Consider the following 27,125-nt stretch of genomic DNA (forward strand, 5'->3'; position numbering starts at 1 on the left):
TCACAATTCCTCATGACTTTCCTTAGTTTGTGCAGTGGCATCTGTAATATGATCAACAACTCATCCAGCATATGAACTTTTCTGTTGAACACAATACTTTTCATCCAATCCTATCTGTAGAAATCTAACGTTATTAGATCTTGGTGGCCAAGAATGTGGTCCACCATGCCTAACCCATTGCTCTTTTAAGTATGACAATAGGGCATGTTAGAAGCGGGGAGGTGCACCATCGTGGTGAAAATACATGCAGTATTTTGATGCTAGTAGAACATCTTCAAATAGGAACGGCAATTGTTCCTTAAAGAATTTCAAGTAAATGTCAGAAATTTAGACGTCTGAGGAGAATGAATGGTTGCTTATCATAAACTAGACCACACCACAGATATATCTGTGGTGTGGTCTAGTGTGTATTTTGTGGTTATGCTCAGTAAGCCACAACATTGCACAGGTTCAATAAGATGAACCTGTGCAATCAGCAGTTGATATTCATCCAGCAGCAATGTTGCAAATGAAGAGTAGGGTTTCTTTGAGAATCTGTTTTATTCAATTTGTCAGCTCAAAAATCCCTTAATTAAGTTTACCCATTAATTTGAATTTTGGTATGGTTTTATTTAAATCTTTGCCCAGGAATCGGGGCAAAATCTTTTGCTAGCTGTAACTAGCTAATGGATTCCGGGCTTACGTTTATATGATCTTTTTTCATTATTTTCATTAGTAGAATGAATTCAGAAAGTGCTGGAATACCATATGTCTGTGTGTTTGTACTATTAAATGTTTGACCATGAAAATTCTTTTTTTTCCCATCTGTTGTCATACGTACATCTATTTCATGTTTTATATTTGTTATGATTTATATATATCTTGTACTAAGATCTGTGTTTATTTTATAACAATTTTTTTCTTTATTCAATTTCAAAGAAATCTCTTAATGTTAATTATAATAAGTATCTTTAGAAATTTTCAAGTAATTAATTATATTTATAACTATTACTTTGAAAGCTATAAAAATTATAATATTATAGTTGTTTTATATAAATCTAACGACTGATTACAGTGTATACATACTTTATTGTATTTTTTATAATTTATAAAGAATGTCTCCTGAAATAATGACTATAATTGTTCTAATATTAAAGAAGCTCACACTATTGTTTAGGTTATAATGACAGAATGAAGTATATTGTTGTTTTATATATGTGTTACATATACATGCAGGGAAACATTTTTATATGTATGTATATATATATATTTATAGGTTTATATCTAATAATATTAATCATTATCAGTGATAAGTGATATTATATGAAGTATTTCAGGTATCAAAAATAATTCTTTTTGAGAGCCTCAGTTACTTCTGGGCTTATTAATTTTACATGAATGTGATAATTTACGATTTTAATGTTTCTTATTTTGAACTTAATGTATACCTCAGAGAAAAATCCTAGAAAGATCATAGAAATTTTTTCCATAGAAAAATCTGATTTTAGCTCAGATTTTAAAATAAACATTGATTTAAATTATTATATGAAATGAGTTCCTTTGATGATCACTATGTAGTAAATTTCTTCCAAATAATGAAGTGGAAAATTCTTTGAACAAAAAGTGTTATGTGATTAGATGAAATATATTTTTGTCATTGTAATTATTTATTACCGGTTTGATATAGCATATGATGTATTATCTAATATTATTTTGATATCCAAAAAAATTGGTTGGTAAATTTTAAGTAAAATAATAATATTTACATCTGCATACTTAGCAATAGTTTCTTGTCTTCTGCATTTCTTGAGATCTGTTATTTTTTCAGTTAACATTATTAAACTAGACTGATTAATTATAATCAGTTTAACATTCTTATAAGAAGTCTGCATCAAACATACTGCAGTGTATACATTAGGCCTCCAGGTGAATATAACCTGATTTCATCTATCATTAAACTCATTTCTTATTAAAATTGTAAACTGTAATCATATGAGATTATTTATAATAATAGACATATTTTCAATAAAAGATGATTTTCTAGTTTTCAGAAAGCTCATCAGCTACTTAAAGTAATGACAGGAAATGTATTTTTTTTTCTTTTGCATTAACTTAAATCAATTGTTATTGCGTAGTACTTATATTGCTTATTGCATAGTATTGTGTACTTATATTTTTACCTATTCACTCATTCTTCTCTATTAGTTATTAATAATTAACTATTAATAAGCATAAATAAAAAAGAAATAAGTATATTCATATCTAAATTTAAAAAAATAAACCAAATAAAATTAGAGTATCGGACACCATTTTTAATGATGTGCAATACTTATTTGTAAAAGATTGGATTATATTCGTCTTATTAAAGGATTCATGAAATTACATCTTTAATTTAATGACCAAATTGGTCATTTCATTTACTTCATCTTCCTCATTAAAATACTCAATAAACTGTATGTTACAGTTTATAAAAGAATAAGTAAAAATATAATTTCAAATATCTATAAAATTAATAGAAAATATTATAAAAAAGTTAAAAAATATAAAAAGTATAATAAAAAATATTATATATTAAAATTAATATATTTTTTAAATATATTAATTTTAAATTTTACGTATATATATATACAAATATATTTAAAATTATGTTTCTACTTGTTCATTTATAATGTGATAACGTTTTCAGTCATCACATTTATTAATTGAAGATGAATTGATGTATTATAAACTAAATAATCTGTAAGAAAATTTAATTTTTTTTTCAGGCGAAGCTGGTGATACCAACCAAAATAAACAACCAAGTGAGGATGAAGATATTGTACAAAAATCATTGGGTAATTTTGGTCCATGGCATGTTTGGATTTGTATAGCACTATCAGTCGTAAAAGTTCCTGTTGCATGGAGTCAGTTAGGGTTTGTATTCCTTGCTGCACCAATGCATTTTCAGTGTGCTACATCTAATAATTCTACTTATAATTTCAATGATACTTCTATTAAACAGTGTAAAACAGCTGAAGGAATACCGTGTACAAGTTGGGTTTATGACCGTAGTGTTTTTCATGAAACTATTATATCAGAGGTAAAAAATATTTATATTGTTATTGTTAGGAAAAAATATTATGTGACAATTTTAGTATTTTCTCTATTATTCCATTTTTATGTACTATTTTTTGTTAGTAATTTTATGTATACAGTTTAGTAGTAAGTAGTAAATTCTGGATATAAATTTATTATTTAAACTTTTAAATAAATAAGTATAATATTGAGATCAGATACTTTTTTCAGATCAGTACTTTTTAATACAGAAAGCAGTAAATTAATCTTTCACGCATGTATCCCAATCTTTCATATAACTGACACTTGGAAAGTATTTAAGGTAGATATCATCAGTTCCATCTACTTTCTAAAACTACTGATGTACAGTATACATACAATTTTACTGAGGTACCCTGAGATGTCACTTGTAGGGGTGAATCTTTTCCATTTTGGTTGAATGTTTATGTGTAGCATAGCAGTGTATTCAACTCTGAGAAGAAGGCAGAAGGAAATCACTTCTCTCATTATTTTCTCTAATGAGCTATGGTGTACTAATTATTTCCAAAGATGGATATGCAGTTTTCAAAAGTACTCATGATATCACCTGGTTACCAATAACTGTTTAGGATATGCTATGTAATCAACAAAAACTTATTTTAATACAGATTACGTAAGAGATATATTTTTATTTTTTAGATAAAGAAAGAAACTGCTCCAGCAAAGAAAATCATGGAAAGACCTTCATTAGAACATCATAAAGAATAAAACTAATGAGTAAAAATAAATAAATGGTGACAACCAGTTTTAATCTATAAAAATAATAATTTTATGAAGTAATAATGATGCAACCATGTGAAAATATTAATAAATAAAATGTTACGTAATAAAATACTAGATTTGAAAATGTTGATCGTATAATATAAAAATATTTTACAATTAAGTACTCATTAATAAGAATAAAGTAAAATTCAGGTTTATCTAATTACTAAAAAAATTATTTTAAAAGCATATCAACAAATTAAAAGATATTAGGTTTTTCTAAAAGGAAATTTTTTGTTTTATCCTTAATAAAATGATCAGAAAATCATTTAGATAATTTATTAAAAAAGACAACAAAAGAGTAATACGGTTTTTGTTATAAGTTGAAATTTAAAATTGTACTGTTTAACATGAAAATATACTTTTTTTTCTCATTTAATGGAAGTGAATATACATTAATAAAGTAATATACATATACATTAATAGATGACTAGCTGTGTATCCAGCTTTACTTGGATGATCTCTCACCTCTAATATTGTAATAAATATTTAAATAAATTTCCCAACTATTGTAATCAAGTCATAAATAGTTTATTAGTAAACTGGCTGGAAGTTAGTACCTTTAACAATAACCTCACTTAAGACGATAAATTTAATATTTGAATGTATATTATACATGATGCTGAATCAATCAGTCCAGTAATTTTTGAATTTTGAAACACCCTTTCCCCAGAATTTGATAGTTCAAAATATAGGAATAATCAATCAAGGTTGTACTTAATATAAGAAATAAGATCAACTGGGACAGTACAATAGTTTCAAATTTTTAATTCCTTCTTTTTGGGACCCCTGGGCACATTTTTTGAAATTTTGATTTCAGATGGTATTCAGATGTGCTGCTCTAACAGACTTAGATCTTTATTCTTATTAATAAAGAATAATTCACTACATTTGCTTGAATCTTATGGATGGGAGTATGGCTAGGAATGAATGAAAAATACTAACCTAACTGGGATTCAAGCCAAAGACTATTTGAATAAAAGGTTACCACTCTGCTGAATTGGGATTATGATATTGTTAATTTTTAGAATTAAATTATTTTTTTTAAATATTTACCAAAGCACATTCATAAATACATATATAGTTCCCCAGCGAATCTACGAGCTTGTGACGTCACGTGATGACATTAATTATATGATTTTTTCCAAAACATTATTTTTGCCCGTAATTATTATTTTTATTTAGTTTTTCGACTTACAAACAATACGGGCGCCCAAACAATACATTTATTTTATTGTGTGTTCAATTCTTTCCACTTGAGTTTATTACATGTATAAAAATGCTTAATAACTCAATCTTGTAAATAACAATACCTTAGCCAATGACTAATGCTCTGATTGGTATTATGTACAGGCCTATAAAAATTTATACATGCAGTTAGAAATGATGTTTTTCGTCACGATTATATTTAGATCCATCATTCGTAGTACACATTGTGTGTATAAAGAAATAAACTTTAGTCCAGTTTATATCATGTTCAGTGAAGGAATTCGGATAGCGTTTTTGTGTGGACATATTATTTTGTAATTACTCATTGTTTTTTGCAAATTTTTGTAATATATTACTTTTTGTTTTATTTTTGTTCATGTGTTAGTGCGGTTTGTTATGACAGAATTTAAATCCGCAGTTAAAAAAAATTTAGCAATCAAGCAGTGAAATTATCAATTATGTTTATGATTTTATAAAAAAAAAACCCTAAAGTAAGTAAATTAACTGACGACAAATATAATTGGCATTCAAAAATGCGAAGAAAGAACTGTTGCTGCTTGTGGAATATCAAGAACACAGGTTCAAAAACTCAGAAGAGAAAAAAAGACATTCTTCAATCAACATTCCAATCGTGTTCTTTCAGCACGCCGAAAAAGTATAAATGACGTTCGAAACCTATCAGTGGACTGGACAGTTTTGATTTACGTATAGTTAAAAGAACAGGTAATGAATTTCATTCAAAGATGAATGAATTACATACTTTAAAAAAATAAGGCAAGAACTTCAGTTATCTATTGATTTTAAAGGGAGTGAATCAACTTTAGCTGTTATTTTGAGAGTTAGGTTTCAAATGACGTAAAACTGAAGATAACAGAAAAATTTTAATTGAGAAATCCGTTATCAGTTAGAAGAGAATTGAATATTTGCAGACAATGGCTAAGTACAGACAAATCAATGCTACAATTGTTTATTTTGATGAAACGTACGTTTTAAGTTCGCATTGTTCGACAAAGTCGTGGTCTGATGGTATTGTTGAAAGACTTCATGTGCCGATTAATAAAGGTGACCGTTTAATAATAATTCATGCTGGATGAGAAATCGGTTTTATTCCGAACGCATTACTAATTTGGAAAGCCAGTGGTGACTACCATGACAACATGAATACGGAAAATTTCATGAAATGAGCGTGTGAAAAATTGATTCCAAATCTTCCACCAATGTCAGTAGTAGTTGTTGATAACGCCCCTTATCACAACATAGATATTGATAAAGCGCCAAATTCTAACTCCAGAAGAAAAGATATGACTGATTGGTTGGATAAAATCCATAATCCGTATAGTTCAAAAATGCTGAAACCACAGTTAAATGAATTAATAAAGTTACATAAAACTAAAGTACATGAACTAAAAATATCACTTGGATGATCTTATGAATAAATATGGGCATCGTGTTCTTAGACTACCACCGTAACATCCTGATTTGAATCCAATCAAGATGGTATGGTCGACCGTAAAAAGACATATGGCGAGTCATAACACAACATTTTCTTTCACAAATGTTGAAAAATTAACTACGGAGAAAATTAATTCAATGAATGAAGATGACTTGACTGAAACTCTATTGTGAAAAAGTAAAAAAAATATTGAAAAAGAGTAAGAAGAACCACTGATAGATGAAGTGACAGAACTTTATATTATGCTTGTATACTCTGATAGTGAAAGTGAAAATGAAAGTGACAGTGAATTGTTTAGCGAGGATGATGAACTTGCTAGAAGTTTAAATTAGAAGCACGAAGAAAATTCAAGTAAGCTTTTTTTTATTATTAAAAATTAATAATTTAGTACAAATAAAGGTTATAAAAGAATTAATTACGTATGTTTTGTAATTAGTAAATGTAAATATGATAGTTATTACCGCGTACAATATGATAATAACTAATACTTGGATTTTATACGCGGGGTTGATGTTTTCAGGCCGTAATAGGTAGTAATACGAGTCTGCTCGTGACGTCCCAAGCTCGTACATTGGTTGAGCCTAATATAAAAAGGACATTTTAGAATATGTAATTTCTAAATACAATCTATGAGATTCATATTTACTGGTACTAAAGAGTAGTAAGCAGTCATTTATAAATCTTGAAAACTTTTGACTTGAAAGTACCCCCAAGATGCAGTATTATATTTTAAATAAGAATACAATTTAGACGTAGTTGTTCAAAAAAGTATAAATAAGTATTTATTTACCAATTATTAACAGAACAAACATGCTTACTGATAATGATTTAGTGGTGAAAAAAACTTTGATCTAAACTTGCTTGTCAATGTAAATTTTTTTCTAGTTAAAATTTTAATAGAGATTAACATTTATGTTATACATTATAAAATTGCACACACGCACACATAATATTTTTTTCTAAGCATTGTTAAAATATTAACAAAATTAAAAAAAAAATCTCAGTAACATAATTATCTTCTTTTTTCTTTAATATTATGATTTCACTTTTTATATCGCTATGTGGTCTGACAATGAAATATGTAAACTAGTCAGTATAAAATCTTTCATTACTGAATACATTTTGCTTCTACTTGAAAAAAGTATTTGAATCAGAGAAATGTAAGATATTATGTCTGTGTGATAGTCATTGAAAATTATAATTTATATTTATGGAACATAGAAGATCAAGGATGTCTGTCTTTTAAAATAATTCAAAAGATGCTAATAAAGTTCATCATTCTTTTTTCTTTTTATTTTTACATCTTTTTCATTTTGTGTTTCTTTTATGTTATACAAAACCTGTTTTATAAGCTTATTTTCTAATACGTATATATACTAAATATTTTAAGATATACTCCGGTATATCTTCGTTTGTGCTTTACTTATAAATTAATTGAGTTATACAAATTTCATCAATTACTATAAATAATTAAATATTTATCTGTTTCAGTGGAACTTAGTGTGTTCTAGAAGTCAATTAGCTAATGTCGCTCAAATGATCCTGATGATTGGAATACTTGTTGGAAATTTGTCATTTAGTGTAGCTGCTGACAGGTATAAAATCACATTTTGTGGTTTTTAGTAGTATCACTTAACTTATAATTGGTATGGTATATTTCATAATATAAAAAAATAAGTTATATTAAAAAACTCATTGATCTGATATTTATGTCAATAAAATAAGTTTATCATTTTATCATTGTTATAAACTGTATAATAAAATCATTAGAAAATAAAAATTCTTTCATTTTCAGATTTGGAAGGAAAATGCCAGTTGTGTTTTCAGGAGTAATGCAAATGGTTACAGGTGTAATTACGGCATTAATGCCATGGTATTCTGGATTTGTATTTTTTCGGTTTTTGCAAGCCGTTGCAGTTGGTGGAGTAATGACTGTCAGTTTTGTTTTATGTTAGTATTATCACAAAATTTTATAGGTCATTTAATAAATTAATATATCTTACTATTGTCATCTTTTGATACATCTTCTTTTTGAGTATGAAAGGAAGTCATTTATTTTTCATTGAAATTAAACAAGTTTGATAGCTGGCATTTTAACAAAACATGGATAAGGAGCACAACATTTTGCCTCAGTAATAAAAAGAAAAGTTTTAAGTAATGCTGAATGTGTTACATATTTTTGTAGGTGGTAAAGTTCTTCATTTCTTTTTATCTCTGACTAATGAAATGTTTATATAAATCTTGTTTTATGTAACGAAATATGTGTTTTAACAGTTGGTATTTCTTCTTCTTTTTCCTCCTTCTAGCATCCTCAATCAGACGATGCCATCTTTTTCTGTCCCTCCATTGCTTCTTCTCCATGATCCTTCCATACCTCTATTTATAATATCCACATGTTAGAAATAGCATAAAATGTATCTTATTGAAAATTTTTATTTATTTCTTTGCTTCTCTTCCTTACTCTTTACTAATCCTTTTACATTCTGATAAAAATTCCTTTCCCTTTATACTTTTTTCCTCTCTCCACCAGTCTTCCTTGCATGAACAATTTACAATCTAATTGTTCATACAAGGAACAATTTTATTCTGCATTTTACTTCGTTTTATTGTTAACACGATTTTCCATCATTTCAACTTTAAATGCTTATAACTCAATAAAGAAGGCATTAACAGAAGGGATTCACCATTGTTTTTCTTAAACAAAGAAAATTTAAAAAAAAAAAAATGTTAATTGAAATTATTTGTCATATGCCCTCCTTCATATTTAAAAAAAAAAAAGTTTGATTCAGTATGGCAGATGCAAGATGGCTGACAAAAATTAAAAACCCACCATACTGCAGAATTTTTTTTAACTATGTAGTACCCCATTTCTTTCTACCTCCAATTACTTCTCAGATATGCAATATAAAGCTGTTTCTATACTTAAATATCACCTGGTATATTTGTGTGTTTGTTTCCAACAAAGATTTTGTGTGATAATATTTAATATATAAAGTAGTATTTGTTTTTATAAATATATATATATCTTTTAATTTATTTAAATTGATATCATTTTTTGGCTTATTTCTTATTTACAATTTGCAAATATTTTACTTGAACATAATAAATTATTAATTTACACTTGAAATAGAGAAATTCAGGAGAATAGTTTTTAAATCTTAATACAATGAACCCAGTTGAAATGCTTGCTTATAACTAATTATAAAGAATTGTTAACGGTGTTCAAACTGTTATTGTTTATTATTATTATTATTGTTGTTATTATTATTATTATTATTATTATTAATACAGATGTAAAAACAGAAATTTAAAAACAAATATATATCTTGCAATATCACAGCATCTGATGAATGGAAAAACTTTATAAAATAAATATAACACCATTTAAAAGAAGATTCTAACTTTTTTTAAATTATATTTGCTTCATATGAATGTTTCAATTACTTATTGTTATCTTATAAGATGTTTTATTGTAAATCATTACTAAAATATTAACATTTTTTCAAGCAATTGTAAAAATTGTTTTAAAATTTCATCAAATTGAAAAGATGATCTCTGTAGTGGTGTGGCAGCATCTTAGCCTTTCATCCATAAGCTACAAGGAATGAATCCTGATTAGATAGGGAGTTCGATACAATATTCTCACTTCACATTAGCACAAGCTAATGTGTAAAATTAATCATAAAAAACTCATTGTACAAATTACTAACCAACATCTTTTATCAGATATAATAAAAATTAATAGATTATTATTTATGTTAATATAAATCATAAAAACTCATGTTAAATGTCTTTTACGTAATACATGGATAAATGAAAATCATTGTTATAAAAATAACGAAGTATACAGGATCATACTTATTTAAAAAAACGTTATTCTCTCTTTTATTTTATTTTAACTCTCGTTTATTTTTAGTGTTTTGTTTTTTTAACTGACATCCTAATGTAAACTATCATACTTATGTCATAACAGGAAAATTTTTTTGTCAAAAAATTTATTTCACTCAGTTTTATGCCAAACAATATGAAGATTTGTTTTGGTAGCAAAGGAGGAAAAAACTAGATTTTTAAAGACTTCATGATTTTATATCATTAAGATAAAAAATCTTATGTAAAACCTTAGATTAAAAGAAATTCTTAGATTTAGATAAAAGATTTTACTTCAAATTTTTGTAAATGGTCTTTGGAGCATAATCTTGTTTTTCAATTTATTTCAATAACCATTTATCGTAGCTCTTTAATTACATTTCTTTATATTGACATTTAGCATTTATATTCTAAATATCATTGATATTCTACTTTAATTTCTTTCAATATTTTATTTACTTTTAGTATTTTTGTTTTGACTTCCACTGAGATGACTAATATAAGTCTGAATGATTGTTTTGAATTAATTTTTTTTTTGCTTGTAGATATATGTACAAATGATTTGACAAAATTGGTTTCTTGGTCAAAATATTCTATTTATTTTTATATATTTTTCTGTGTATTATGTTTTTGAAGCCTGTGATGAAATAGAATTTTAAATAAAATATAAGAATTAGTTTTTGTTTTAAATTTATTTTTGTGGTAAACTTTTTCAAACAATCGCTCACATCATTCTTACCTACATTAGCTCTGCAGTAGTTATATTTTAATTAAAATTTATATAAACTTATTTTTTTTTAAAGGTATGGAATTTCTGGGAGGTAAATGGAGGACAATAATATCATCTCTAACACACGTTCCATTTAACATAGGTCAAATGACAATGGTTGTTATTGCTTACTATACCAGAGAATGGAGGCATTTTCAAATGGCAATATCTGTGCCGTGCATTTTATTTATTTCCTATTTATGGTATAATTAAATTTTATAATTTAATTTAAATAATTTATTTACTATTTACATCTTTATTATATTTTAGTTTAGTTATGGGTCAATTTACGTCGAAACTAAATCATTATTATTTAAGCATTTGAATGATTTTTCATTTATTTCTTACTCCAAGTTATAGAGGTTGAAGATAAAGAATTTCTAATGTTTTCTTCTGTCTGATGTTGCTTTTATTGCTCTGGTTTAATAAAACCTCTTAATACTAAAATTACAAGGAACCCAAACATATTTTCATCAAGAACAGGATTATTTTCATGTAAGGATCATCAAAAATAAAAAGGTTCTCATCAGTGTCCTGTCAGTTCCACTTTTTCTCACAAATTATTTTACTCATATTCTCTGTTACTGATCCTTTCTTTATCCAGTTCTTAGTCTTTTTGTCCCTTCTTGAAATCCTCAGTATGTATCTTACTAAAATTCTCATTTTATTTATAATTTTGTATGTCTTATTTCATATAAAGTATTGATAAGACTCACATATTCTAAAGTTTCCTCTTGCAAGTCATTTTTAAATCCAAATAGATGTATTTATATATTTAAATACTCTTCAACTTAGTGCTATACTCTACATGTCTTCATCTTGTTCAAAAGTCAATATCATTTGCCTTACATGTGTAAAATATTTGCACAACTTCTATTTACCGCCTCTTTTAATTTGAAACCTTCTTCATTATTATAATTAATGTGCATCATTTTCATTTTCTTTCCAATAATTCTTAGTCTGATATTCCCTCTGTATTTTTCCAAATCTTCTAGCATTTCCTTAATTTCTGCAATATCTTTACTAATCAATATTATGTCACCTATAAATTTCATATTATTAAGCCATTTTCTAATTATTTTTATTGTTTTATTTTCCTGTAGTAACTTTCCAGAAACATCTTCCAACAACACATTAAATAACTTTGCAGAAGGAATATCATTTTGCCTCTTACCTCTTCTTACTTTTATATCTTTATTTAGTTTGCCATAACTAATTTTAGTTTAGTGTTGCTGTAGATTTTTCAAACAGGCTAAGATATGTTTCATTCATTCCAATTCCTTCAAAGAATTTAATGTACTTTACACGTGAATATTTTTGAAAACTTTTTCAATATCTATAAACAGTTGGAAAATTATAATCATTTCCTTTTCTAATTATTTATTTTAAAGTCAAAATGTTATTTGGATAATTTTTTTTTTGGAGTTGAGAGGTTTTTCTTAAATCCATTTTGTTTACACAAAACTATTGCATCCAAATCACTTTTGATTCTCCTTGCAATAACTGAAACAATATTTTATAGAAATTGACAATAAACTTATTAAACAGTTTTTAATATTTTACCCATCTCCTTTCTTAAATAGTAGAATTAATGCAGAAATTAACCATGGTCTTGAACAATTATTAAGTAATATATTCACATCTCATGCATCGATATCCTCCTCCAGCTTTAATTTTCTTGTAGATGAATATGCAGCCCATAGGCTTTTCCTTTCATAGTTTGTACTCTGTAATATATTTTATCCTTTTTATAAGCTTTTATTTAACTTGCTTTAGTTATAATCAAATCTTGCAACTGCTATATCTTTTGATCTGTCGTATGAAAATCAATGAAATTTGATACACGTATGTAACTTCAATGTGTAAAAATAAATATTTTTACTTTTTAGTCTTAATAAACAAAACAAACAAACTTGAACAAACAATAGTATTCAGATATAAATATTAAGATTTTTTTTAATGTAAAAAGTAAAAAATTAAAAAAAACACAAAAAAAAATTACAAAAATATATTTGATTACATATAAAAAATTATTTTAAAAAAAACTTTTATTTAACTAATATTAATATTAAAATTAATAAAAAAAAGGAAACAAATTAGAAAAACCCTCTAGAAAGTAAAAAATAAGAATTAAATCAAATTGAGAATTTTAAACAAAAAAATATAATATATTTTGCAATACAAAAATGCACTGAAAAGTAAAAAATAAATTATATAAATATCTAATAAATAACCAATAAATAAAAAATAAATAAATGTAATAATTATTAAATTTTAAAATTAAAAGTAATGAAAATATTTAGTTAAATAAAAGCGTGGCGCAGTTTTTATAACAATCTTTTCGAATTAGTATTTATAGGCATTTGCTGTATTTTAAAATATATTTTTTGTTTAATGAGGTTGTTTAGTATATGTATATACTTTATTTATCTGTAATAAAATAACTCAAGTTTTAATTCTTTGATGGTTCAAATTTGTGTCAACAGTCTAAAAAAGCTTAACACAGAGCAGAAGCTACCTCAAATGAAGGTATGATTTATTTGCAATTTAAAAAGTATTCTATTGTCAGTTTTGAAGAAGGAATTCAGTTTTAAAATATGGTTTGTCACAGGTAACAAAATTCATACTTTTTGACTTCATTATATTATACAAAATAATAAACTTATTCTTATAAATAAACTTATTCTTAAGTACATGCATTACAATAAGGTGTTAATTTTATTGCAATTTGAACTAAAAAAAGATTACTGTTACCACTTCATTACTGTTGTTGTTTTTCTTAATATTTAAAAAATTTGAGAATTTTTTATTGTTCATTGTACTTAAGTCATTAGATAAATATTCAACTAATGGTCTTGCCTAAGAAATAGTGGGCCTAAAAATGGGTAACATCAATTACTGAAATGTGGGGGGCTCATAATCTTTTTAAGGCAGTAGAGTCTTAAAAGCTAGAGAAGAGACATATAAAATAAAGTGAAGTTTTTAAAGAAATAAAAAAATCAAGAAATTTGCATTCTGATAATAACAAAAGGAATAGGGAAATGTTAAGTAATTTTCATCATGCGTAGTTTAAGGCTACCTAGAGCGTAAAAACATTTTTCCCCTCAACTTTAGTAACTAATTTTCTTGAAATTTTATGATAAAATACTTAAATTTCAAACTTACATGAAGCAAATTTATTAAAGAAAATGAAACAAAACATACCTTTAAATCATGTACTTTGGCATTTAATTTATAACATAAACAAGTGGATGGCCAATGGAGTAATCTACCAATTCAGACAGACATATTTTTCAAAATTTCAACCCGCTCTAGTGGTCCCCTTCAATGTTTCAGTTGAAATTTCTCAAAAGATGTCCACCCCTATCTTTGATGGAAAACCAGAGATTCAGATCTTAAAACCCAGAGAGTGACTAGTCTGAAATGGTAAATTACTTGGCATTAAAACCTTCCATTGGTCTTATCTGAAATAAGCTTACTGCTAAACTACCAGAGAAACTGCCCTTAAAAAATAAAAATAGCAATTATGTTTTAATAACAAGTCTGAATAAATCTTACAAAAAATTGTTTTATTTAGGTTGGTACCAGAAAGTCCACGTTGGTTGATTGCTGTTGGTAGGCAAAAGGAAGCGATGAAAATCTTAACTGAGGCTGCACAGAGAAATAATAATCCTATTCCTAAGGAAATTATTGGTCCCATTTCCAAAGAAAAAGAAGTATGTATTAATGTTTGTAAATTTTTAATCACTTACAAGAAAAATTCCTTTTGTTAAATATGCAGAGTGATTCAGGAGGAAAGGAAAATATTTTTCAAACTTTCTAAAGCTTAAACTAAGGAAAAAGGTTCATACAAACATATGTCCAAAAACGCTTTGTTACTGAGTTAAACTAGGAAAAGATTTTGCCTGGATTTTAGTTCCCCGGTGAAATAAGGTCATACTGAAATTTTGTAGGCATTATATGAATGGGAAACTTGATGGTTTGTAATGTTTTGTGAACTGAAAGATTGAATAAAATAGATCCCAGAACTTCATCTCTCGTAGTTTTCATGATATCCAACATAAAAAAAAACAAGTTTTTTTATTTTTGAAATATATAATATTGTTAATTGGTTACTAAATACGGAAATTTTGTTATCAAAACTTACAGAGAATTTAATAAATTAAAATTTATATAGAAAATTGATAGAATAAAGTTTATGAAAAAATAAGTTTTGTTATTAAAAACAAAACTTAACAGAAAAATATTATGAACTTATAAAAATTAAAAACATCAGTTTTTAATACAATTAATTTTGACCTCTGAAAAATTAAAATACTTTTATTAATTTTTAAAAAATGCTTACCGTGGTTTATACTGCATTAATTTACAATAAATGTTCAAAAATTCCTCCATGATATCAATGCACTTTTCAACTCATTTCCTTACATTTTCTGTCACCGACATAATGATATATATCTTCACATTCCTTGAAGAGGGCAGCAGCATTGAAAATGTAAGCAATCAATTCATCACGTGTATCTACTTTTTTCTTTTATACCTCTTAATTCATCCATCCCCATAAACAGTAATCTAAGGGAGTAAGTTTTGAAGATCTAAGTTGCCAATTTACTAGCACTCTACAACCAATCCATTTAACAGTAAATTTTTCATCTAAAAATTACCTTATTTCATTCAAGAAATGTGCTGGTGCTCCATCAGTATGATAGTACATTTTAATTCGTTTTGCCAGTGAAAAATTTTCAAGCTCTGTAAGAAATTCATTAAAATTGCATATAATTTCTCCCCGTGACAAATTCTAGTATAAAAGGGCCTTTTAATTGGTTGTTGATCATGCCACATCAAACTTTCACTGAAAATTGTTACTGGAGATTTGATTTAACTACAGCATGTAGGTTTCTCCAGACCATTGATGGGAACTCTGTGTTTGTTTATGACATTACAGGTAAAAGTAACTTCTTCTGAAAATAGTGTGAGGACATGATAAAAACACAGTTTGTGAGCATGTAATGTTCTCCATATTGTAGTTTGTGGAATGTTGAGTCATGCAGAAATGTTCTGCGTGCTTTTTGTAAAACTAATCTGTACCACTTAAACAATGTTTTCCCTTTCATCAGCATGTACCAATTGATGTTCAGATGAAACATGAGTGCTGAGAAATGTACCATTCTCATGAAGATTATTAAAAATTCTTCAAAATACTTAAGATTTGTAACTACTTAAGATTTGTAATTCTATCGCAAAAGCTGTAAACAAAAATCACATCAGTATATTCTGCTTGAATGAAGAGAGCGGTATATTTTAAAACAAAGAATTTAAAACAGAATTTCATTTTTTTAAATTCATTCATTAAATTCAATTGGAAAAATGTAGATTCAGTTTAGACTTTAACAAATACAAAAACACAACATAACTAGGGCACTTGTGCACTTTAGGTTGTACCACAGTTTGAAAAAACTTTTTGTCTAAATAATGATCCATTCTAGATCTATTTTACTTCCTGATTACGAATATTTTATTCTTTTGATATTTTTTAACATTGGGTGATATTTAACAATAACCCAAAAGTTTGCTGCTTATAATTATAGATATAAATTAGCCAAACTTAAGCTGCTCTTACTTCTCTTGTTAACCTCGACTAATTAACAGTAATGTTTGGATCTTTTAAATGAATAAATAACTGCAATAATTACTGAATTTATTATTTAAATACTCAAAACATTACTATGTTATTTAGTCAAGGTTAGCGAGCATATGTTCGGTTTGGTTAAATTATATTTATAAAATAAAATAAATAAATTTTTTTTCAAACTGCGGTACCACCTAAAGTGCACAATTTCCGTAACTAGATTATCAAAATAATTAACACAATCAAGCTTATGTCAAAAACAACTAAATTATTTAACGTTTATTATAAATACGTAACTAAAATATTTCAAAGGTCTAAATTTATTGTACTAAAAAGAGTTGATTTTAATTTTTATAAATTTATCACATTTTTCTGTTAAAATTTATTTTTTAATAATGAAAGTTGATTTTTTTATAGATTTTATTTCATCAATTTTCTCAGAATTAAATTCTGTACTAGTTTTGATAATAGAATTTACGCATTTATTAGTCATTTAACAAAGTTGTTGAAACTCAAGCCTAAAAAAACATGTTTTCAGACAACAGAGTTTTCCGTTTTAGGCTATTATGAAAACTACTGCAGATTAGGTTCTGTAACTTTTTTTTATTCACTTTTGCAGGTGAAAAAACATCAGAAACCATCATGTTTACCCCTTATATAACGCCTTAAAAATACAGTATGACCTCGTTTCACCGGGAACTGAAATCCGGACAAAATTTTTCACTAGCCGTAAGTCAATAACAGTTTTCGGACATATGTTTGTACGAACTTTTACTTTCCCGTCTAGATAATACTACAGCAGAGCTATAGTTCTAGAAGGAAGAATGTTGTGATCCAATTTGGGCATATGCGGCTTTCACCGGATCTTTACGTTTTGGCACCTAAGGAACCCAAAAAACCAGATGGAAATTTTCCGGATGTTAATGTTCGGTGTTGGCTTATAAATCACCTTATATCTCCAGAATTACTTGACCGATTTTGAGTAAACTTGGTCAGATTACTTCTGTATAAAAGATACTGATTCCATTAAATTTTCAACTTAAAAGGTCAAGGGGGTGAGGCTGAAGTGCAAGGTCACCCTCAGTATCTCGAGATTTCTCCTAATTAAGATTACATTTTTCTTTGGCATATTTGTTAACAATTAAGAAATAGAATTTGCAAACAAATTTTTTTGAAAAATCACAAACCCTCCAAAAAAAGCTCAACACTACTGCTATGTTGTGACGTCACAGGTGAGCGGTAGAATTAAATAAATGAATGATATGTAAAGTGTAAAAAGTAACTCGGTCTCTGGCTGGTCTCGAACTCGATCGCCCGGTTGTCTCGGTATCCGGTGCGTTAAGCCTCGTAGCTATACCAGTCTGCCGATCGTACAAACGAAATTTGTTCAATGTAAGTTGTGAAATTACATTAGTTTAGTCAGTGCCGAACGTAGTCGCTAGTACCACCACACCCGCGCGAATTAAATACGGTATGTGTGTGCATTTTAGTTAGAATCATTGAATTAAATAAACGAAAAAATATTATATTTGAATAAAATGATAAATATTTTAAATTAAGTTGGGTGTGTAATCTGTGCATCAGAAACAACCCACAACTGTCAGAATTTTTCCTTATTTCAAGTTCTAGAATCAACTTCCAGTATATTCCCTTTCCTCCTGAATCAGTTATATATTTCTGATTCTATCTGATTTATTATCTTCTGTTTCAGTTTTCAATAAAAATTTAAACTAACAAAACTGTCAGGTTTTTGGTTAAATATTTAGCTCTGCTTTAAAAATACATAAAATAACTTTATTTTTTTTAGTTATTTTTTTTCCTGGGTGCTCAATGAAGTGTCATTATCAGCCCTCGGATACGATATTTGTATAGTAAATAAATACTAAAGATTAAAAATTAAAGACTAAAAACCCAAACTGTGAAATAAAACCAAATTGAAATATTACAACAATAATCTAAATTAAAATATTAAAATTACCATCTGCTATATGCTGAATGGTATAAATAGGTGAATGAAAGCTACTCCTGAATACTCAAATATTTGAATATAAACGGACGGCCCTGAGAAATCGTAAAAGATTAGATTTCATTGTTTCCCAAAATAAATCGCATGTCGGCCCCTAGTTTACACTTCCGACACAATGCCACATAAGAAATACAATCTAAAAGGATGTGGTAAACAGTTAGTTGGCAGTCGCAGTGAGCATAAATGGGTGCATCTGTTTTTATCATCAGATATCTATGAGTGAATCTATTTGCAAATGGTAAATAATAACCTCCTCTCGACAGTTATTCCTGCATGAGGAGCTTCATGGTAACACAGTGTTCTTAACTGGAAAAAGTTTATAGTTGATGTTAGCATTCCATTCACTTTACCACTTATCATGAACTATCCTCTTCAGAAAACAGATAAGATCGTTCGAGACAATTCGACTGGTGAAAGGAGCCTGAAAACAAGCCTCTTTTGCTGCAATATGATGATCCCTTAACGAATCCCTGCATTCTTCATTCTACCACGGAACAACAGGCCGCCTTGGTTTTCCAGATGTTAAAGAGGTATATTCATTTGCACTATTGAGTGAGTATCAGGTATGCAAACTTGGAAAGTTGGTGGGTCGTGTCACCACTTTCGTCGTATTAACTAAATGAATCTTTATACCTGATCCAGTCTGCTTTCCCAGCCACACATCTGTGTTGCTGATTCTGAGGCAAATCACTATTACCAACCGCGATAATAACTGGTCTGTGATCAGTTTCTAAGAAGCTTTTGGAAACGCCCCATGTAAGGCGTGGAATTAGGGATGCTGAACAGAATGACAGATTGATACACGAAAATGTACCTAATGAAGATGATACAAATGTGTACAATCCATCTTTTAATAAGGAAAGGTCTAAGTTCTGCCTCAATCGATCAACTATACTGCCTCAGAAAGAACATGATGGTGAACCCAATAAATGGTGATGGGCTTTGAAATGCCAATTAAGCAGGGTAAAGGAATCTACGAAACCAGACTGGATATCCTTACTGATATCCGAGTTTGTTGGAAGGTATAAGTGCAAATATTCATTTTAAACAGTCCCAGTATCGTTTCTGAGAAAGCAGGGATGTTTACATCCAGTGGTATCTGTGTGGCAAATACTATTTCCTTTTAAGAAAACAGCCACACCTTCTCATCCTCCACCCTCAGTTTGATAGTTGCATCTTTCGCAAACGTATTCGCAAAGGTTACATCACTCTGGGATCGGAGGTAAGTCTCCTTCAGACACAGTACTAAAGGATTTTCTTCCCTTATTAGGATTTCAATATTCTCACAGCGAGAATGGAGACCGCAAACATTCCAATGAATAACATTTGTAGCCATAAATACTCTTTTTCTGTTATATACAAAACTACAAGCAGATTATTTGTCAAATACTATTGGGTTTTTCTTTTTGCTGTTAATAATTTAATAAGTTCTGTGCTTCTTCATAGGCCTTCATATTCTCAAAGAGACTTCGAGATGGTAATGGAGACTTGGAAGTCTAGGAAGTCAGAGATACCATGACAGGATTTTCCATTGGGATATAATTAGTTTGCTGAGTTGTTTGTACAGTAGGAATTTTATTGGGTGATGTAGCGACTGAAGCAGTTTTTGCTGAAACACTCTCGGGTTTCCACCAAAAATATCTTTCTTCTTACCTGCATTTAACAGTGCAATAGCAAAACTGAGGGAGTTTACCTGGTCTGGCAAAGCTTGGACCAACTTGGTCAGTTCCTTACAAAATGCACACTTGTTCCCTTTTTGTGCATTATTGGAAAGAGCCTGGGCAAAATTAACAGTGGGCTGTACAGAATTCCTTAATTTTGTGGAATTTTCTGTATTCCATATTAGCCACAGCAAAGGACACTTTTTGTTCAGTAATAATCCTTTATATTGCCTGTTCTTCCTTATAAATGGGGCCTCCTCCAGATCTTGCCAAATGTGAATCCTTACGATTTACACACTTTTCAGCTTCAGTACATGTGTTATCATTTCTCATATAGCTGCAACGCACACAAAATTGTTCCTTAGTGCAACTAATTTTGGTGTGACCAAACCCAGGCACTGGAAGGAGTGTCTAGGGTTTAGTGTGTTTGATCATACATGTACAGACAGGTACCCTATTTTTATTCACTCAGCAATCATCGGATTAGAAAAGTTATAAGTAAAGATGCTGCAACACCATTCTCCTTCCTCATTATCCTGTGAATACAAGAGACTGACTGCGAGAATAGCCCTCTCATATTTCTGATGGTTCAAAACCAGCTAAGTCACGGCAGAAGATAACCCTCTTGCTGGAATTTAAAGTATTATGTGGTTTCACCATCATCTCATCCTTCCCTATTAACCTAAGGACTAGTGGCTTCAGACTCTGTTCATCAGTCATCTGAGTCAACAGGGCCCCACTCCTAAGTTTTTTAATTGATTTCACAAAGCCACACGCTGTAATAGAGCATTTGTTAAATAAGAAAGGTGAGATCTTTGCATATGATTTACCTTCTTCCTTGTATTTGACTACAATAAGTCATATTATTAATGTTTTTGCATTCGTAGTTTTATCTCTCATTCTATCTCCAGACACATCTTTGGCTGACATCAGTTGAGGTTTTTAAGCAGCTTGGTTTGTTGGGTTTTCAAGTGGACCAGTAAACACAGAAGAAGTATTTAATGGGAGAGACATATAGTTTCCATTAGTACTGGCGATATAACAGACCACTCCACAGAGTGCATGCATACTGGAGTTGGGCTGAATACAACTGGGTTCATCCTGGTACCCAGAGGACATCATTTGAGAATCACTATCTAGACCATCCAGCCATTGGCACAATAGTTTCCACATTAAGTTACAGTTGCATTTCATAAGGTGTTACAACACCACCGAATGTATGTGTAAGAAGGAATAGTGTAAGATGTTGTTATGTTGCTGTTTAATTGTGTATGTTGTAATTTGTGGTGTACTGTATGTGTATAGTGTAAAAGATAATATTATAAAAAAGCATTTAAGATTTTTTGCTACAGATTTACATTTAGGCTTACATTTAGATTTTACACATCACTGTGCACCCATATATATATATATATATATATATATATATATATATATATATATATTGAAATGGTAATATATTATAATATTGAGCATAAAATATTTCTGATAACAGCTGGGTGACTAGAATTTCCTTTTTCAATTTCTATTATGATATAGGTACAGATATGTATCTGTCTAAGCAATTAAGTAGTAATCGTTTTTACTATAAAAACCTTTACAAAATAAAACTATAGAACAAAAAAAATTGAATATATAAAACAATTGAAGTTTAGAATATAATTAAATTTCAATAACATAACAGATAAGAATAAAAAATTACTTTAAACAAGCTAAGAGATTGATGGGAAAGAGGAAAAAATTGTTGATTTTGTTTTGTCTTTTACCTAATATTTATCAGAGTTATTTGGGTTGATCATTCTCTTCCTGTAGTTTCTTTCCCTACTGCCTGTACCTTCCTTTATGTACCTAGAGATTTCTCAGTTGCCATGCTGGATCCGTCAGTATCACCATGATGGTATATTCTAGTATTTGGCAAGAGAGTAATTTTTCATTGAGGTCCAATACGAGTAACTTTGATTTTTATTTAAGAATATACGTGCTGAATTTAGAAAACTCTTGTTACACAGTTTTTAAAAACATATAAAATGCTATTAAAAAACCAGTTACATACACTAATACAAATATATATAAAATAACACATTGTGAGTGAACACAGAGGGATTCTGGCTAGATGAGAAGGGCGAGCAAAACAAGCCCTGACCTGCTAATATCCCCTGACTGCAACGGGAAATATAAGTAACCGTGTAGTACAGGTAAAGCTACGACAGGGATGCTAGTATATAATAAATACACGTACAAGTAAATCCATATAAACGAGGTGCTACCCAAAAGTTCGGGGAATTTGAATTTCGCGCGCGAACCATTGCTGGTACGACCTGCTGCCGCTAGATGTGGTTAACAGTACTCTTTGTGAATAAGTGTTCCAACAGCTGTGACGGTGAGAGGCTGCATTGTTACCTTCGTGCGGTTGTATAACGTTGTGTTTTACTGCTTCGGCAAAGTTCTAAATGGCAGATTTTAAAGAGCAAAGAACCTACATAAAATTTTGCTTCATGCTTAAAAAAACTGGTGCAGAAACCCATCGTATGTTTGTGGAAGCATTTGGTGACAGTGCTATGAGTAAAAGTAAAACTTTTTTGTGGTACAAACGATTCAAATATGGACGAACAACAGTCGATGACGATGAGCGTTCAGGAAGACCATCAACAAACGCAGCACCGGAAAACATCGAGAAAGTGCGAGAAGCTATTGTTGCAGATCGTAGACAAACAATCCATGATGTTTGTGCAATCGTACAAATGTCATGTGGGTCCGTGCAACGCATCTTGTCAGACAATTTGAACATGAGACGCATTGCTGCAAAATTCGTACCGAGACTGTTGAACAGCGACCAGAAACAAAATCGCGTAGCTGTCTGTAGTGAATTGAAAAATTCAGCAAGAGATGACCCTATCGTCATCTCCAACATCGTAACTGGTGATGAGACATGGGTGTACGGGTATGACCCTGTAACTAAGCAGCAGTCGTCGCAGTGGAAGTCGCTAAGTTCATCGCAGCCAAAAAAGCACGCCAAGTTCGCTGCAACGTGAAGTCCATGATGATTGTTTTTTTCGACATCAAAGGCATTATCCATTAGGAATTTGTTCTTCTTGGTCAAATTGTCAATGGGATGTTCTATTGTGAACTTTAGAAGCGGTTACGTGAAAGCATTAGGCGCAAACGTACATATCTGTGGGGTAACAACAGCTGGGTTCTGCACCATGACAACGCGCCCGCGCACACATCGCTAGCCATTCGGAATTTCTTGGCTTCCAAAAAGACGGTAGTGATTCCCCACCCACTCTATTCGCCTGACCTTGCCCCGAGCGACTTTTTTCTCTTTCCAAAGATAAAATTTCAATTGAAAGGCCGTCGTTTTAACACAATTGAGGAGATTCAGGAAGAAATGCACAACGTGCTTCGAACACTTACACCTGCAGACTTCCAGAGATGCATGGAATCATGGGAAAAACGCGGGATGAATGTATCAATGCCCAAGGGGATTACTTTGAAGGAGACAGTGGAAATTATGAGTTATGGTAAGTTATTTTATTTTTATGGTAAAATTCCCCAAACTTTAGGGTAGCACCTCGTGTGTGTGTGTATATATATATATATAAAACGCAGCCAGCATTTTATAATTTATAATCTATTTTATAATAGTATTTAGTACAAGGCTGATAAAACTACAAATGGATAATATTATTTTTTCACACCAGGCAATGGTACTATATCCTAACAGGATTTGTAAATTTATAGAGTTTACCAAGCTTCTATTGCACAGTATCACATTTGCAGATTGTGTTTAAGATGCTCATGAAAATTCTAAACTCTTTCTGATATGATGGTACATTTATTCATTTGATTCCTCTGCATAAAAAGAAGTGTATGCTAAAATTCATAACTTGTTTCTGTTTATGTGAATTGACAGAGTGGTTTTTTAATGCTAATCAGTACAGTAGTGCCTCACTCATTCAGCAGCAGAGAAGATCGAAAGTGTTTACACCAGTATGAAAAATTATGGAAACCATTTATTTGGGTTTTTAAAAAAGCCACTTATATATTGATCATTCTACCTGAATAGGACATTGGAAATGTCCTTACTGATGATTACAATGAGATCTTGAGAAATCTAAGTTATGTGATGTTGAATATGGAGAGAAGTAGAGAGTATATTGCTGTAAGGAATCTATCTGCTGATAGATAATTCATATCTGCATACTGTTCATGTCAAATAAAAGTTGCAGATCATCAAGTGGTAAAGTTTAGTCAGTCATAGTAATTTAAATATTACAGACTTCTTAATGAAGTTGCAAGATAATTTGGGTGGAAACCTTTTCTATGATGTTTTAAAAAAAAACTTTTATTTAAAAAACTTAAGGCTCAGCGAGATGTTTAAGAGAAAAGGTGAAACATTTCTGTGATATCAGAATTAAGAAGTTCATCAAAGATTGGGTTTTATAATGACTAAAACCTTGTAGGTATACAGGTCGATTTATTGTAAAGAATCTAAAAATTAATTATTTTAGTTATAAATTTTGGCTTTTTTCTCTCTTTACTTTCTGATTGTATCTCAAAATAAGAAGATTATATATTTTAATATATTACTTACTTAGTCCTTGGCGCTACAGCTTGTGTAGGGCCTTGCCTCCTTCAAGATGCCATTTCTCTCTTCTTCCCTATCCACCGGTTTTCCCCTTCATCCTTTAACATTCATTCTCTCCAGATCAAACTTCACATCCTCAATCCATCACCTCCTTGGTCTCCCCCTCAATATGCACCTTCATAGGTGCATATTGAGGGGGAGACCTCACCTCTCTTCACAACCCTGCTGTCATTCATCTGCTCCATTTGTCCCAGCCTGCCTTCTCATCTTAATCTTACCAACAGTATCCTGCCTGCCAAAAATTTCCAGCAAATTGGTTGGTATGTATTCTCCTCTCCCCATTTTTATATACTGGCCCGTATATTTTCCTTAAATTTTCCTCTTCCAGATATGCAACATATCTTTCTTTGTCAAGACCCATGTCTCCAAACCATACAAAACCACTGGCTTAATTACTGGGTTATAAATCTTCTTTTCCTTCCCATACTCTCAAAAAAAATTTGCATGCATTTCCTGCTCCAGCAAACACCATAATCTCATCCACCTACCATTTTTTAAACGCTCTTTTCTTTTTACAGCACAGTTTACTGGCGTATGACCTCTTCTCCTTGTAGGTACCAACACTCACTCTTGTTTCACGGCTCAGAATCCTTGTCTTGTTAGATCTCTTTCCTCCAATGCCCTTAAACTCTTCATCCATACAACCACTTTCGGCATATCCTGCAGGTTCCTCGGCCATTTGACAATAATCTCCCTGATTTCATTCCATTTCTCCTCAACTGCTGTCCTCTTTATACTGTTTCTGCCCCTTTCCAATTTTTCTTCCATCCTCAACCAATACTCCCTCCTGATCACATCATCTGTAGTTAGATTTTCACCATCAAATTGCTTTTGCTTCACTCCCGTAATTTTCCCACATTACTCATTCTCTGTCTGCATCTTACCCCCAATAATGGTCACTATCAAAATCTGTACCTCGGCAACTGTGAACATCTGTTATATCTGATCTGTGACATCTTTGAAATACCACATGTTCAATCTGATTCTGTGTCAGTCCAATGCAACCCGTCATTTCATAAATGTCCTTATGATCAGAATAGGTGCAAATAATAATCAAGTCTTCCCCATCCAGTTAAAAATTGGTTGATTTAAAACCAACCAATTATAGTGTTATAGATCCAATAACTGGTCTATAACACTGCTCCCTTCCCAACTTAGTATTTAAGTTTCCCAGGATGATTTTCACATCATACTTAGGGACCTTGTAAATTTTTTATTTCTCATAAAATTTGTCCTTGACAGAGTCATCAGCATCATTAGTATAATGGGGGGGTGTTCATATATTATACTTATGTTAAAGAATCTCTCCTTAAATCTTAACACACGCAATTTTTTATTCACTGGTCTGAACACAAACATCCAATCTTATATGCATTTCCAACCACAAAACCAGTCTCAAAAATGTTGTACTCTTGTCCACTATAGAAGACAGTGTAATTTTCAGATTTGTAATTCCGTTTCTTCTCCATTTAGTCTCCTGTAGTGCTAATATCCCTATTCCGTACTTCACCAGCTACCTTATCAGATCAAAAGTTGTGCCAGGCCTGTTCATACTAGTCACATTCCACATACCCAACCATCAATCCCTATTCCTGCATCAGCATTTATCCACTTTCTGATTTCCCCTTATTTCATTGTTCATATACAGTTTATTCTTTCGAGAGTTTCTATCCAATTCTGAGGCACCTTTTGGTTTCATAGCAGTGGTTTTACAGGATCGTAATCCTAAGCCTGACCACCAACTTGAAGGACCAGGGTTTTTCTGCCAGGGATTTCCTTCCCTTACCCTAGAGGTTCCAGTTTTAAAACACTGGAAAGTCAGCTTCACCCATTCCTTACAGGAATAGGATTTGATTGTTACGTAGAGATTAAATTTCAACTCAAGAATTTCTTAGTATTTAATGATTGTTAAAGAAAAGTACCTATTAAAGATCAGTATACCCACTAATACTCAAAAACCAGCCATTTACTCTCTTTCTTCTTCAACAGGGGCATGGGATTGGATTTGAAGAGTTTAATATATTATCAT

At 30.0% G+C, this 27,125-nt stretch overlaps 1 protein-coding gene across 2 annotated transcripts in view; it reads left to right on the plus strand.

The window, feature by feature from the left end:
• LOC142327543 (organic cation transporter protein-like) overlaps nucleotides 1-27,125 on the plus strand; it is a 119,535-nt gene that overhangs the window by 82,315 nt on the left and 10,095 nt on the right. Inside the window, exons 1-6 of one of the 2 annotated variants that reach the window (XM_075370686.1) lie at nucleotides 1,195-1,231; nucleotides 2,745-3,058; nucleotides 7,988-8,091; nucleotides 8,292-8,446; nucleotides 11,167-11,335; nucleotides 14,710-14,848. In XM_075370686.1, coding sequence (XP_075226801.1) covers nucleotides 1,195-1,231; nucleotides 2,745-3,058; nucleotides 7,988-8,091; nucleotides 8,292-8,446; nucleotides 11,167-11,335; nucleotides 14,710-14,848 — 918 coding nt within the window. Of the gene's footprint in view, nucleotides 1-1,194; nucleotides 1,232-2,744; nucleotides 3,059-7,987; nucleotides 8,092-8,291; nucleotides 8,447-11,166; nucleotides 11,336-14,709; nucleotides 14,849-27,125 lie in introns of those variants that run through there. The other variant, XM_075370688.1, reaches the window with a different exon arrangement.

This window comes from Lycorma delicatula, chromosome 7 (assembly GCF_047948215.1).
Source record: "Lycorma delicatula isolate Av1 chromosome 7, ASM4794821v1, whole genome shotgun sequence".
NCBI classification, from domain to species: Eukaryota; Metazoa; Arthropoda; class Insecta; order Hemiptera; family Fulgoridae; genus Lycorma; species Lycorma delicatula.